This window comes from Gorilla gorilla, chromosome 7, assembly GCF_029281585.2.
Source record: "Gorilla gorilla gorilla isolate KB3781 chromosome 7, NHGRI_mGorGor1-v2.1_pri, whole genome shotgun sequence".
Lineage (NCBI taxonomy): Eukaryota > Metazoa > Chordata > Mammalia > Primates > Hominidae > Gorilla > Gorilla gorilla.
In genome coordinates, this window is record NC_073231.2 from 64,747,953 (window position 1) to 64,762,795 (window position 14,843).

At 43.0% G+C, this 14,843-nt stretch overlaps 1 protein-coding gene across 3 annotated transcripts in view; it reads right to left on the reverse strand.

The window, feature by feature from the left end:
* Nucleotides 1–14,843, reverse strand: part of LYN (LYN proto-oncogene, Src family tyrosine kinase) — a 138,977-nt gene that overhangs the window by 33,421 nt on the left and 90,713 nt on the right. For all 3 annotated transcript variants that reach the window (XM_055348743.2, XM_004047019.5, XM_004047018.5), the window contains 2 exons: nucleotides 11,002–11,184; nucleotides 8,078–8,154 (listed from right to left, as the gene is read on the reverse strand). In XM_055348743.2, the coding sequence (XP_055204718.2) occupies nucleotides 8,078–8,154; nucleotides 11,002–11,184 (260 nt within the window). The remainder of the gene's footprint in view (nucleotides 1–8,077; nucleotides 8,155–11,001; nucleotides 11,185–14,843) is intronic.

Below are 14,843 nucleotides of genomic sequence, written 5' to 3' on the forward strand. Positions count from 1 at the left end.
TGGAGGGCAGTGGGCGTAATCATAGCTCACTTGAGCCTCAACTTCCCGGGTTCGATCAATCCTCTCGTCTCAGCCTCCTGAGTAGCTGGGATTACAGGCACGACCATCAGGCCTGGCTAATTTTTTTTTTTTTTTTTTTTGGTAGAGATAGGAGTCTCACTGTGTTGCCCAGGCTGGGCTCAAACTCCCAGCCTCAGGCAACCCTCCCACTTCAGCCTCCCAAAGAGCTGGGATTACAGGCATGAGCCACTGTGCCAGACAGAGACGAGCTCTGGGCTAGAACGCAAACTCTCCCATTCCTTTTCCATCCCACCCTTCCTGGTCTCAGTTTTAAAAAACAAAACAAAAACAGCAACAAAAACAGTAATAAAAAAAATGTTAGGAGCATGAAAAGCTGAGAACTCTGTGATTCTCCAATAGTCAAAACAGACCAATTTCTATAAAGAACACCCTGGTGTGTTGGGGGAGAACAGAGGTAACATGAATACATATTACAGTAAATACAAAAAGCATCCACTAATGATGAAAAGGCCTACTTTGACTAAAAGGGTAAAACTGTAAGTCCTGTTGAAACTATTTGCTGAGTATAAGCATTTTTATTTTGTACAGATACATTTTTTAAACCAGAGTTATCTACAAAACAGTTTAGTCTTCCACAACTGAGAATGAACCGGTCTAGTTTATTTTTATTTTTATTTTTTTTTGAGACGGAGTCTTGCTCATGTTGCCCAGGCTGGAGTGCAGTGGCACGATCTTGGCTCACTGCAATCTCCGCCTTCTGGGTTCAAGCGATTCTCCTGCCTAAGCCTCCTGAGTAGCTGGGATTACAGGTGCAAACCACCATGCCCAGCTAACTTTTGTATTTTTAGTAGAGACCGGGTTTCACCATGTTGGCCAGGCTGGTCTCAAACTCCTGACCTCAGGTGATCCACCCACCTCGGCCTCCCAAAGTGCTGGGATTACAGCCATGAGCCACTGTGCTCGGCCTAGTTTCCTTAATGTCCATGTCTCTCAGAGTGCCCCCTAAGCTGTTCTCTCCATATACCCCCACTTGCATCCCCGTGTACTCCTTTTCTGTGCCTTTATGCACCAGGTTCCTACAACTGAATACCCATCCCTGCAGCCACACCCCTTCCCAAGCTAGCAGGGCTAATCCTGGCTCTCAGGGTCACCTCCTCCAGGAAGCCCACCTTCCACCTGCTAGCCCACCCTACTACGCTCCATCCTCCTCCGTGTACTCTGAAAGTAGCATGCGGTGCCTGCTCTGACAGCCCTTGCCATATCCCAGGGCTGTACCCTGTCTTTGCCTGCAACTCATCTGCCCCCCACTCCATGCCATGTGCCCTTTGCTCATCCCTCCTGACACAGTGCCTGGCTGTGCTCAGGATAGCTGTGTGAGTGAAAGGGAGCTCAGGGAGAGCAAGCCAAGTGCTGGAGACAAAGGTCAGCTGGAATTTACTCTCCACTGCTCCCTTCAAAATGCTTTCTTGCTTTCTTTCTTTCCTTCCTTCCTTCTTTTTTTTTTTTTTTTTTTTTTTTTGAGATGGAGTCTTGCTCTGCCACTCAGGCTGGAGTGTAGTGGTGTGATCTTGGCTCACTGCAACCTCTGCCTCCTGGGTTCAAGTGATTCTCCTACCTCAGCCTTCGGAGTAGCTGGGATTACAGGCACACACCACCAAGCCTGGCTAATTTCAAACTGCTTTCATCTCCACTTTTCAACTGTGACCAGCTGGTGATAAACTCTGCCCACTCCTAAACCACTTCAGTTGAATTCTAGCCCTGCAAGCTTCCATGATGAGTACCCAAAGAGAACAGTATTTTGTGACTTATGGTAGCACTCACCAGAAATTGCCACCCCTGGTCAAAATAACATTAAGATAAGAGACAGATCTTGCCTGCAGGCCAAAAGCACCACCACCTCTGCCATACACTAACCCAAAGCTTCCCAATCAAATTTAAAGCAAAAATAAATTCTGCCTTATTTGCTATTTTAACAGCCAGTCATGATTCCTCTTGCTTAAATATGCAAAACAGCCCCACCCCCACCTTACCAAAAAAAAAAAAAAGAGTTCCTGTTTTATACTATTTTTAAATGACAGTTTCCTATTCCTTTGGCTTTTTCAGAAGGAAACTGCATATGATCCACTTTTGCAATTCTGACAGTAACTAGTTTCATTTGTCCATTTTCTAAGTTTTCATGGTCAAAGTTTAAGCTGAAAACATAACACTCATTATTCAAAAAAGATAAATAGAGCATTTAAGTGCCCAACATGTAAGTACTGCATTAAAGTGATATATTTGTGTTCCTTTATTTAGAGCAATGCTAAAGTCTTATATCAATGTCATCTGTATAGCCTCAGAATCATTTGTTGCAACTTTGGGTGACGATTCACATAGATAGTCTAAATAGAAGGAGATGTCCCTAGTCATGCAATATTAGAGCTGAGGCTGTGGGAAACCCAACCTGTGCCTCCCATCTCACAGACGAGGACACTGGTGCCCACAAAGTGATTTTCCCCATGCAGAAGCAGGTTTTCTGGTTCTTGGCTCAGTGATTTCTCCATCATTAGCATCATCTAGGCTCCATTTACAAAATCATGGCAACATTTCTCAAATTCTGAGAAAGAGCTAACCACCAGCTGTGTTAACATTTGTATACTGAGAAAGCTGAGGTTTCCAAGCATCAGCTCCAAGTAATGCCCACTCAGGGACCATCACATCCTGACCACTATGTGGCCCCTGAATCCACAGCGGCACCCGGCTCAGATTCCTCTATGAAATTCATGAATGCCTTCTTTAGTGCTGGCTGTTTTTCTCTCTAAGGAGTCTCTTGTGCTTGAAAGAGTGATTGGGAATGTGTAGGCCTCAGTAAGAGTCATGTATGAGAATTTCCACATGGAGGGGAGATTATATATGGAGTGGGGAGCGGATCTGGCCTCCTGGTTAAACTGCAAACCATGTCAATCACCTGCGGCTTCCACTTGCCACCACGTCTGACTCGACATCTCAATGCAACTCTCCCTCCAGCTTAAGTGAACTAAACATGAGGACGCTATCAATCAAAGGTTGTTACTAATCAAGGCTTTGAAGATAAAGCAGTTGATTCACTGGGATAATAGCCTTGAGGTGGAATATGAGCGTCTAACAAATCTCTTACGTTCCAGACAGAGAGACAGAAGAAGAGACCCACTTTGGATGATATTGGCAAATATTCTAGAAACTTCCCAAGAACTTCCCCCTCTAGACCCTTCAAGCCTGATTTACCACCAACATACTGGTGAGTTTCAACCAAGAGATATTACAAGGGATTCCCAATCTATACACTGTTTTCTCACTCAGTAGCTACAACCATGAGGGTGTGCTCAGAAAGCTCTGCTGTTAAAAGGCCCTCCTACTCAAAAAGGTCGAGAACTTCCTAGATAGAGTTTTCCTACCTTCCTCATTTTACCAATTTCCACCTTAAAATGTGGCTTTAAATTTAATACTGGGGGTAAAATATACCTTGAGCATAACCTCCATCTTGGCAATAAAGACTTTTGAAGTGGAAAAAGCTAAAGAAAACATTAATTTTGATGGTCAAAATCCATAACGGGGAAAATGCATATCACAGTAGTGTTGAGTGCAAAATGACCATAGCAGCAACTGTAACCGTGAGACAACAGCAGGCTGCAGAGGAAAGAATCAGTTATCTTGAGTCAGAAGTCCCTGGATCAAGTCCCAGCAATTCCGCATACTAGCTCGGTAACCTTGGCCAGGTCCAAGTTCACCTCGTTATCTGTAAGAGGTACTAAACAACAAAATATATGCTTTCAAGGCTGTTGGGCTCAAATTAGATAATGGAGGTAGAAGTGCTGTATCAACCAGAAGAAGCGAAAATAAATGTTACTTGTTGCCATGATAATAACAACAACTCTGATTTTGCAAGTTTTTTGTTTTGCTTTGTTTTGTTTTAAAGAGACAGATTCTTGCCACATTGTCCAGGCTGGTCCTGAACTTCTGGCCTCAAGCAATCCTCCCGTTTCAGCCTCCCAAGTAGCTGAGACAATAGGTGCATGCCACTTTGTTTGGCTTGATTTTGCAGTTTTTACTGACATTTAACTCACAAACAATTGTTCCATTTTTAGTAATTTTTGCACTTCAGAGATTCCGCCACCAAAGAGTAATAAATGCTTTGATTCACTTGGTCTGAATTACAAGATGATTTATTTGCTCTCCAAACTGCAACTGTAAATTTTTCACTTCTTTTTCCTCTCAGTTTGACATGTCTATGATTCCATCTCAGCTTCTGGTGAAGGAAATCCCCACGGGTTTTAACCCCTTTTCTTTCCAAGCTCATTTTTCTTCTCTGACATAGGGCCTAAAAGCCGAAAGGGAATTATGCAAAGTCTTTCTGCTCTGAAAGTATCAAACTTCCTTTGCAAAGAGGTATTTTCCTATTTCAGCACAAAAAGCACTAAATTGCTTAATTTAATACAAAGAGAAAAGCAATGGGTAAAGCTGCTGTAGTCAGGATTTCTTGATCTATGTTGAATGGGCTATGGATGGTTGGAGAGTGTGGATTATTACACTTGAGCTCAGACAAGTCTTTCAGAACTCATCCTGAGACAGGAAGTGATGAAATCAGCTCTCACATGAACTGTGAGGCTGTCATGTGCACTTAGCCACTTTCTGTCTCAAAGGGCGACAGGGGGAATGCAGAGGGTAGAGTAGGGCATGGGGAAGTGGGTAGTGGGGAGCGGGAAGAAGAGGCCAGATACAGATGGTGGGAAAAGTCCCAACTCTGCCCCTCACAGTTTCCCTTATTCTTCTAGGGCTAGGATTAAGTAAACTGGGTTATTTCTACTCCCAATGACCAATCTCTCATTGTGACAATCTGCTGAATTTAACCACCCCTTGTGAACATTCAGTTTCCCAACTCTGACGCTATTGACAAGGGTTATGGAAGACAGCAAGTCGCATCATTATCGCACAGCCTACTAACTGTTTAGTTAGAGCTGACACAGCAAATGGACTTCTGTAATTCCTCTTCTGCTTTATCCCTAAATTTCCACCCTAAATAGTAAAGTGGGGGGAAGGTATAGAAAAGGTTGGATTATCGAAGTATCTGGGCCCCAGGTATCTCTGTCACCGTGGGGCAGCTTTAATAATAATTCTATTGTTATGTTATTCACTATGGAAAAGTGATAGATTTAATTAGTGGCACATGATAGAGAAGGAAAGGTAAGATAATGCAGAGATGGCCTTCTTGGCACAGACAGATCATTTCAGAAAGGTGTGTGAAGGAGAAGGAGGAGCGCTGGGTAGCAGTGGTCATCAGTGAGGGCATTCCAGGGGGACGAGGGAGCAGGCGCAGTGAGCAGAAAGTGGAAGTGGAAGGTACGGGATTTCAGGCTGAAGCTGAAGCGTACAGGCCCTACTCCTTGTTGCCAAGGGTAAGACCCCTTTCTCAAATTATCTGTATTATAATAAGAAAAGCCAAAGTACAAGAAGCAGATAATGATTAAGGATGGAGACCAGGTGGTCTCACCAGCGCCACCTTGAGGGAAGGGCTGGGAAAGAGTCTGAGTGAGGTTTGCAGCTTGAGCAAAGATGAACTCAAATGGAGCCAGTGCTTAGTTGTAAGGAAAATGAATTTTGTGCTGAATGAACATACTTAGGGTCCTGCCGGCTGCTGCTGACCCGTGACTCTCCCAGTGACACTGAGCAGTTCATGCACTTGAGCCAGATGTCCTATGGGTTCCACCAAGGGGCCACTGCTAGGAAAGAGACCCTGGACCTGTGAACATGAGTTCACCTGGCACGGGTTGGATTCGGTAAACTGGCTTGGATGGAGACCACTGGTGCTGGCCTTGATTGCCCCCAGGCCCTCCTGTCACCGAGGGAGCTCAGCTCCATCAGTTGACAGGAGAGTCAACTGAAGCCCCCTGGAATCCACAGCACAACAGTCACAGTCAATGCCAGGCTCTGTGGTAACCTTCCTCATAAGCTATGAAGGTCTAGAAAGTAGCTTCTCTCCCTATTCATTTCTAGGTTAGCAAAATTACTCTTCGAGGTTAGAAAAATTACTTTTCGAGGTAATGGTAGTAATTCACTAAATTAAAGACTCAGCATAGAGGCTTTGACTTGGACCTTAAAAGCTTTGACTATGTCAAGATAAAGTCTTACAAGATAAGCCATGCAAAACCCAATACAAAATACCCATGTGACAAAATAAAGTCATTCTCTGGGTACAGTACATACCCAATGTGTGTAATTTCTACCTTAAAGAACTGTGGGTACAGATCAGACCCCCAGCAGATGGAATGGCTGTGACCACTCAGGCCCTCCAGGTCATGTGTCCCAATGTTCCATAGCCCTGTCCAAGTGTGACAAACCTTTGTTACACTCCTCAAGTCTCTTGACCCATGGAGACACCCAAATCACCACCTGAGTAGAGGGCCTCATTGATCCGTGTAAGTATGGCCCAAGTTTATCAGACTTCTGCTTTCTCCATTCCCTGATCTGTTTTCTACACGGGTTCTAGAACTGTGCCCAACCCCACCTATTCCTCTTAGTGCAGAGAGGTGGTTTTCAAACTATAGTTCTGGAAACCTTGGAATCCCATGGAGCCTCCCAGGGGCCAGCATAGACTTTGAGGACAGGGCTAAAAAGGCAGGGCTGCTGGGTCCTTTCCTTGCCCCTCTGTTCCACCACAGCAATTATGCTTCTTTCTTATTAGATGTTGGCATTTCAGGGCACACTTGAATTTCCAACTCAGATGAGGAACCTGTTAGGCTTGCCAAGTCCCGGAGGCGGAGAGGATGACTGAGCAGTGTGACTCACCCATCACACACCTTTACTGGAAGGATGGGCATTGCCCTCCCTTGGGTTTTCCCAGCTTCCACCAGCAGGCTCTGAGGTGCTTGTGTCCGTGCCAAACATGTGACACAACAACATCTGTGTCTGATGTGACTCTCAACAACATCTCCTTAAAGCAGGAATTACCATTCTGTTTTACAGGCGAATAAAGTAGCCCAAATAGGCAAAGGGCTTCTGAAATGGAAGCGGTATAGCTATCGAGTGGCAGAGCCAGAACACAAACTCCAGTCTCCAGATGCTGAATGCCAGCTTAGCCCACGATACTCTATTACAGAACCTGTGTCCAGCCCTACCTTACGTGAGGTGCTTCACCTCTGTACTCATGCATTCCTTGGATCTCGTATTCCCAAGAAGGCCGTAGCAATTTCCTAACTAAAAGAGGGTGTGAGGGAAGAAGTGGGAGTGAAAAAGGAAGACTATAGGGACCAGCCTTCCCTAGAACTTCTATAAATCTCTTTTGCTACATACACTGGGCTTCATGAAACCACTGATTGCCAATACTGAGAAACAAGCAAGCAAACTGCTGAACATTACTAATGGACACAATGAAACTAGTAAAAGCCAGCAGCTGGCATCATTCAAGTGTGCATTTCCTTGATGTTTTGGGCACATTGTGGGGCTTCTGGATAACTTGCTTCTGCTCTTAAATACACTTCAGGAAACATGTGATTCCAAAGTAAATAAACAGGCAACTCCTAGGCTAGTACTAAAAATAGTACAAATGAATATTTCACAGAATCCTGACGGCACATCCAACAAGAAGGAGCGAGAAGAGGAGCAGGAAAGTGACATAGTTCCTCTGTTTTCAAGAATACAGAGGACTTAAAAGTATCCATACATTCGATTCGTAACTTAAATAAAACATATGCATCATTTAAAAGCTGCTGTGCTTACATAGCATGGAACTGCCTCTCCCAAATGCTGAGAAAATGATTGATTCAGCTGCACTGTTTCTATGACTTGTGAAATGAACATAAAGAGGTTGACTTGGCTTATAGAAGATGATATCCAGGTCAAAACTCAACACGTACACACAATCCATGTGAATCTCCTATTACTATCTCCAAGAATTGTATTGTGGAAGGTCTTTTTCTCATAACTGCTGCTGGGAAACATTCAACAGAAATTCCTTCTCCCTGGAACAATAACTCCTTCATGAATTTGACGCAGGGAAGTCTTTGCAAATGCACGTGCACATGGGGCTTTTTCAATATGTTACCTGAGCAGAAAAGTCAATGAGCTTTGGAAGCAGCACTTTGCCACCTTCATCGCTCTTCAGGAAATCCAACAAACTGCCTATGGAGAAAGAAAGAACGAACAAGTTAGTGCATTTCAAATACACAAGAAAAAATCCAAACAAAATCCACATCATCATTACTATTACAGGGGAACCCCCCACAAAAATGATTGGCTTTGCAATTCTGTATGGTTATATAAAGCCTTTTCCTGGCATTGGTCAAAAGCAGTCCCCTCTAATCTGTTACCTTTGACCTGATGTGAAACATGGCATGTGCTCCAGGTGAGAAAGAATGTGGGTGGATACCACTTTTCTCACTACAGGTGTCTGAGAACCATGCATTTCAGAGTACTTGCCACCATGATCCACTCACTGCCACCTCCCAATCTTTAGCGAGCTCACTGGAAGGCCTGCCCTCTGCAGACACTTGGCCAGGCTCACTCCCATCTGTATTCAGCAAAAAGCACAGAACTTGGCACTTACTGTAGGTGCTCAATGAATGTTTTCTGAGACAGGGTCTTACTCTGTCACCCAGGCTGGAGCGCAGTGGCATGATTACAGCTCACTGCAGCATCAGCCTCCCAAGCTCAAGCAATCCTCCCACTTTCAGCCTCCTGTGTAGCTGAGGGTACATGCCATCACACCCAACTAATTCTTTTTTTTTGTAGAGATAGGATTTCACCATGTTGCCCAGGCTGGTCTCAAATTCCTGGACTCAAGCAATCCTCCCACCTTGGCCTCCCAAAGGGCTGGGATTATAGGTGTGAGCCACCATGCCCAGCCTCAAAGAGTATTTGATGAGTGAACTGTGCTTTGGAAAAAAGTGAAACCTACCTAAGAAGGAGTGTGCTGCTGAACAAACTCTCCAACCTCCTATGGCTTCATCTCTAAAGCAAGACCTGTTTTTCCCCTAGAACTTTAAGTACCAGCCTCACGGGTAGCCTTGGTCAAGTTGTTTACTTCATCTAGGTCTCTGTAAAATGGGCATGTACTAGAGGCTATATTAGAGTTTTGGGGGGTTGGAATCAAAGGTTGCATCCAAAGCACATACCATGATGGTTGACAGGTAGCAAGTGCTCAGTAAACGTTATGCTATCTCATCTATGACACAGAACAATAGTACTTAGCCCTCAGGCTGCTGAAAAGACTGAGTGAGATCACCCATGGAAAGCACCAAGAGCAGTCTGGTATGTAGTAAGCGCTCAATAAATATTAGGCATTGTTGGCCAAGCTTGGTGGCTCATGCCTATAATTCCAGCACTTTGGGAGGCCAAGGCAGGCAGATCACCTGAGGTCGGGAGTTTAAGACCAGCCTGGCCAACATGGTGAAACTCTGTCTCTACTAAAAAATACAAAAATTAGCCAGGCATGGTGGCAGGCACCTGTAATCCCAGCTACTTGGGAGGCTGAGGCAGGAGAATCGCTGGAACCTGGGAAGGCAGAGGTTGCAGTGATCCAAGATAGTGCCACTGCACTCCAGCCTGGGTGATAGAGTGAGACTCTGTCTCAAAAAAAAAAAAAAAAAAAAAAAAAAAAAAAAATATATATATATATATATAGTAGGCATTGTTACATAGGAAAACTCATATTTATACCTATCATTAGGAATACTCTAAGTTAATTAATTCAACAATATTTACTGAACTCCTATAAGGTGTCTGGCCCTGAGCCTGGTTTCTGGGCTATATATGGCAACCCAAGCCACAAGAGCTAATTGGTTTGTTTGCTTTAAAACAAACAATGCCATTGTTTGGAAAGACTCTGAGTGACTGATATTTTGAAATACTCACAGATATTAAATAAGAAAATGTAATATTCATCTTTTGAATCTATTCAGCTATGACATCATACTATCATCTCCATTGTGCATGAGATGATTGTTAATCCTGGATCATTGCTTATGTTTCTTCATTACTTCTGAGGACTTTGTAAAAAATAATTTGGCAGTTTATTAGTATGTTTCCTGAACTGGAGGTGAACAAAGGAAGAAGGATGTTGATTCAAAGTCTTCTATATGAAGGTGATCACAGTAGAAGAAAAATTGATTGCTTGAAGTCTATTCTCCAGCAATTCTATGATTACATAGGACTTTAACCTTCACAAGTTTTAAAAAACATTAATATTTAAAACTGACACCCTGAACGTTTAGATAATGCTGAAAAGGAAAATGAATATTAGATAATGCTAAAGAACACATAGAGGCTGGGTGCTCATGCCTGTAATCCTAGCACTTTCGGAGGCTGAGGCAGGCAGATTGCCTGAGCTCAGGAGTTCGAGACCAGCCTGGCCAACATGGCGAAACCCCATCTCTACTAAAAATACAAAAAATTAGCTGGGCATGGTGGCACGTGCCTGTAGTCCCAGCTGCTAGGGAGACTGAGGCAGGAGAATCGCTTGAACCTGGGAGGCAGGGGTTGCAGTGAGCAGAGATTGCACCACTGCAGTCCAGCCTGGGCAACAGTGTGAGACTCTGTCTCCAAAAAAAAAAAAAAAAAAATGAAATAGGAATTTGGTACTGAACAATCTGTACTAAATCTGTAGTATTAGAATTCTGGGAACTCTTCACATTTTAAGCATATGTATTTCAAAAACTCCTTTTTGAAATACATAGTAATTCATTTGATAAATATTTATTGGGGGCTACTAGATATGGGGTACTATTCTCAGGGCAATAGGTACACGCAGGCAGATGCAGAGAAAACAGGAGGATTAGATTTCAATTCTGTGACATGGATTACTTCTGGTGATTAGGTTTATAAACTGCTTTGTCTTCCCATATTTCCTGATTTTTCAGTAGTGGGTATACTGTTTGATAATTAAACTAGTTGAGTGACCTCTGAACACTTACACATTTTACTTTTTGAGTTTGAAGCCCTTGCAAGCTCTGGGCAGTGGGAGGAACTCACCCTTGGCCATGTACTCGGTGATGATGTAAATGGGCTCCTCCCTGGTGACCACAGCGTAGAGCCTCACGAGCTTGTCATGCTGCAGGGTCTTCATGAGGTTGGCTTCTTCCAGGAAGGCTTGCACAGACATAGTTCCTGGCTTCAGGGTTTTCACAGCCACCTTGGTACTGTTGTTATAGTAACCTAGGAAGAAAAAAGAAGTTGGGCATGCTTTATAAAACAGAAAATCTAGCCAGGGGAGGTGGCTCACACCTATAATCCCAGCACTTTGGGAGGTCGAGGCGGGTGGGTCACCTGAGGTCAGGAGTTCGAAACCAGCCTGGCTAAAACAGTGAAACCCCATCTCTACTAAAAATACAAAAATTAGCTGGGTGTGGTGGCAGGCGCCTGTAATCCCAGCTACTCAGGATGCTGAGACAGAATTGCTTGAACCCAGGAGGTGGAGGTTGCAGTGAGCTGAGATCGCACCATTGCATTCCAGCCCGGGTGACAGAGTGCGACTCCGTCTCAATTAAAAAAAAAAAATTAAAACTTCACTTTGTAGATGCAGAGTTAGCAAAAAATTTAATTACAGATAGAAAAAGCCTGAGTTAAAACACCATGTAGTGATAAAATTAGGGGAGGCTAGATGAAAAGTATCTAGGAATTTTCTTTCTTTACCAAAAAAGGCTTAAATTATTCAAAAGTCAAAAGGTTTCTATGAAATAGTAGCAAAAAAAGTTTTTATTGGCACTCTACCATGAGGACTAATATTTATTTATTTATTTTTAGACTATGTCTTGCTCTGTCGCCCAGGCTGGAGTGTAGTGGCACGATCGTGGCTCACTGCAACCTCCACCTCCTGGTTTCAAGCGATTCTTATCCCTGAGCCTCCTGAATAGCTGGGTTTACAGGTGCCCACCACCACACCTGGCTAATTTTTGTATTTTTAGTAGAGACGTGGTTCCACCACGTTGGCCAGGCTAGTCTCAAACTCCTGACCTCAAGTGATCCGCCAGCTTCAGCCTCCCAAAGTGCTGGGATTATAGGCATGAGCCACTGTGCCCAGCCGAGGACTAATATTTTTCTCTAATAATAAAATGTTCTTTATTCAAGACCAAAAAAAACAAAACAAAACTCTATATATGCTATAATCCCTTACATACATATACATACACACACAGGCATACACTCACATTATAATCACCATTTTAAAATACAGACATATTTTATAGATACACAGACACACACATATAAACAACGGTCTGGAAGAAAAGACACCAAAATATATCAAATGCTGGTTATTTCCAATGGTGTGATTACGAGTGATTTTAATTTTGTTCACCATATCTTTAACTATTTACCACATTTTCTTTAAAAAAGGTGTTCTTTATAAAAATTACTTATATATACTAACTTTAAAGTACAATATGCTAGAGTCAAACAAGCACTTACCAAAATTTGCAAACAACTGGACTTGGGTGACTGTTAGTGAAAAAGGATCCCCCACTAAAAGGACAGGGAGCCACTCCCTCCACTCCTCCCCCACCCAGGAGATGCAGCAGGTGCCCTGGGAGGCCTTCAGGGGAAAAGCCTGCATTTGTTCACCCCAGCGTTTCCCACAATTTCTTGACCTCAGAACACTTGTTCAAGTAGCCTCTTACACCGCATGGAACACGCTCTGGGCAATACTGACTCCTTAGTATAGTTCCCCCGAGGCACCACCCATCTGGGACTGGGATTGAGCACTTTAATCCTGGCTTTCTCTTGGGAAAGCCTTTTCTCAGTAATTTGGCAAAGCAGAAATATTAATAATCATACTCTTCCTTCCTGTCCTCTCTTCTGCTTCCATCTTTCTCTTGGAAATGTTAAAAAAAAAAAACAGGGAGAAGGGAGTAATAGCTGCTGGTGTCACTGCAAATCTTCCTGCAGTTCCTGCTGCCTGGTGCGCAAAAGCTGGATAGCACCTGCCCTATCCACCTGAGGAAAGGTGACGTGGAGTGGACGGTCCCCTTTTTAGGGTGCAAGAGTATCTGTATGTGAATAGCATAGAAAGATGACTGGAAGCCTGCTGAGTAAAACAACAGTGATTATCCCTGGCTGGTAGAATTTGGAGTGATTTCTACTTTCTCTTGTTCTTTTCTATTCTGATTGGATTTGTCAATGAGTATGTACTCTTTTCTTTTCTCTTCTGTTCTCTTTCTTTTTTCCAGGAGAGTTTTGCCATGTTGGCCAGGCTGGTCTTGAACTCCTGACCTCAGCTGATCTGCTCACCTTGGTCTTCCAAAGTGCTGGGATTGTAGGCATGAGCCACTGTGCCCAGCCAAGTATGTACTTTTTAAAAAATGATTTTTTTAAATAATAAAGAAATGTATTATACATCTATTTCCAAGCCTTCAAACAAATAAGAAAAAGTTTATTTATAGCTAGCAGTCAACCTATCCAATGATGTTTCTTTTGGTCATTAAGACTGATTCCTCTATTAAAATGTTTTATTTTGTATTCCACTTTGGCTAATACTTAGGAGCTTGCAGTGCTCTATAGAAAAATGAGGCTAGACAAGGTGGCTCATGCCTGTAATCCCAGCACTTTGAGAGGCAGGAGGATCGCTTGAGCCCAGGAGTTCAAGACCAACCTGGGCAATATAGTGAGACCCCCTTCTCTAAAACAAAACAAAAAAAGAAAAGAAAAAGAAAAATGCAGTACAAAATAAGTGTTAGAACATATGGAGAAGATAGTAACATAAAGCTGACAAAAAAACCATCCTAAGTCCTTTTAAAAAGCTACCACCTACCTAAAATAATGGAATTATGAATATATTAAATTGTTCTGCCATCTAAATGCATAATTACAAGCAATATGGCCTTTTCTGTAGATCTTAAGAGTTATTGTAAAGTATATTCCACAAACAAAAGCCTTTTAATATTACATTTAAATCAAAAAGGTTTTATTATAAATTTTTTAACGTTTATAAACCCTAACCTTAACCCCAGCCCTAACTCTAACCCTAAGTTACATGAGCATATCCATAGCAAATCACAGCAGGAAAATACATGATATAAAATAGATGAAAATACATAAACTATATGATACATATAACTGCAAGGAACTTGCATCCAGGATATAGAAAAAATTCTTACAAATCAATAAGAAAAATCAGAAGAAATAGGCAAAGGCTTGGAAGGGCATTTCAAAGGAAGAAATTCATATGAGTAATAAACACGTGAAAAGTACTCAATCTTATTAGTAACCAGAGAAATGCAAATAAAGTCATGAGAAACCACTGCCGAGCTCAGCAAAAATTTTTAAAGTCTGGTAATATCAAGTGCTGATGAGCACCTGCCCCTTGGGAGGGACTCTGGAGCAGCTGCCCTAGGCCTCATTCTGTGTTCTTTGCTGAGCATCACTGAAATTCAATTGCAGAGCTTCTGTGACAACATCCAAGGTGTCCATGAAGGATGCTGAGTACACACTTCCTTCTGGATAACCACCCACTGCCTGTGCTGCCTTGGGGCCCACATCTCTCTAAGTACAGCTCTGCTAGTCAGGAAAGGGGACATGGGGACTGGCATATTGCTGGTGAGAATCTAAGCTGGGACCAGCACTTTGCAAAATAAGTTGGCAATAACTTAGAAGAGCTGAAGATTCATACACCTTACGATCCAGCAAATCCACTCCCACTCACCCTAGAGCTCATGCATGCTTGCATCAGCACAAAAATGTGCAGCACATTGTTCATAGCAGCCCAAACTGGGAAAAACTGGGGAAAACTCTGATATAGTTTGGATGTTTGTCCTCTCCAAATCTCATGTTGAAATTTGATCCCCAGTGTTGGAGGTGGGGCCTAGAGGGAGGTATTTGGG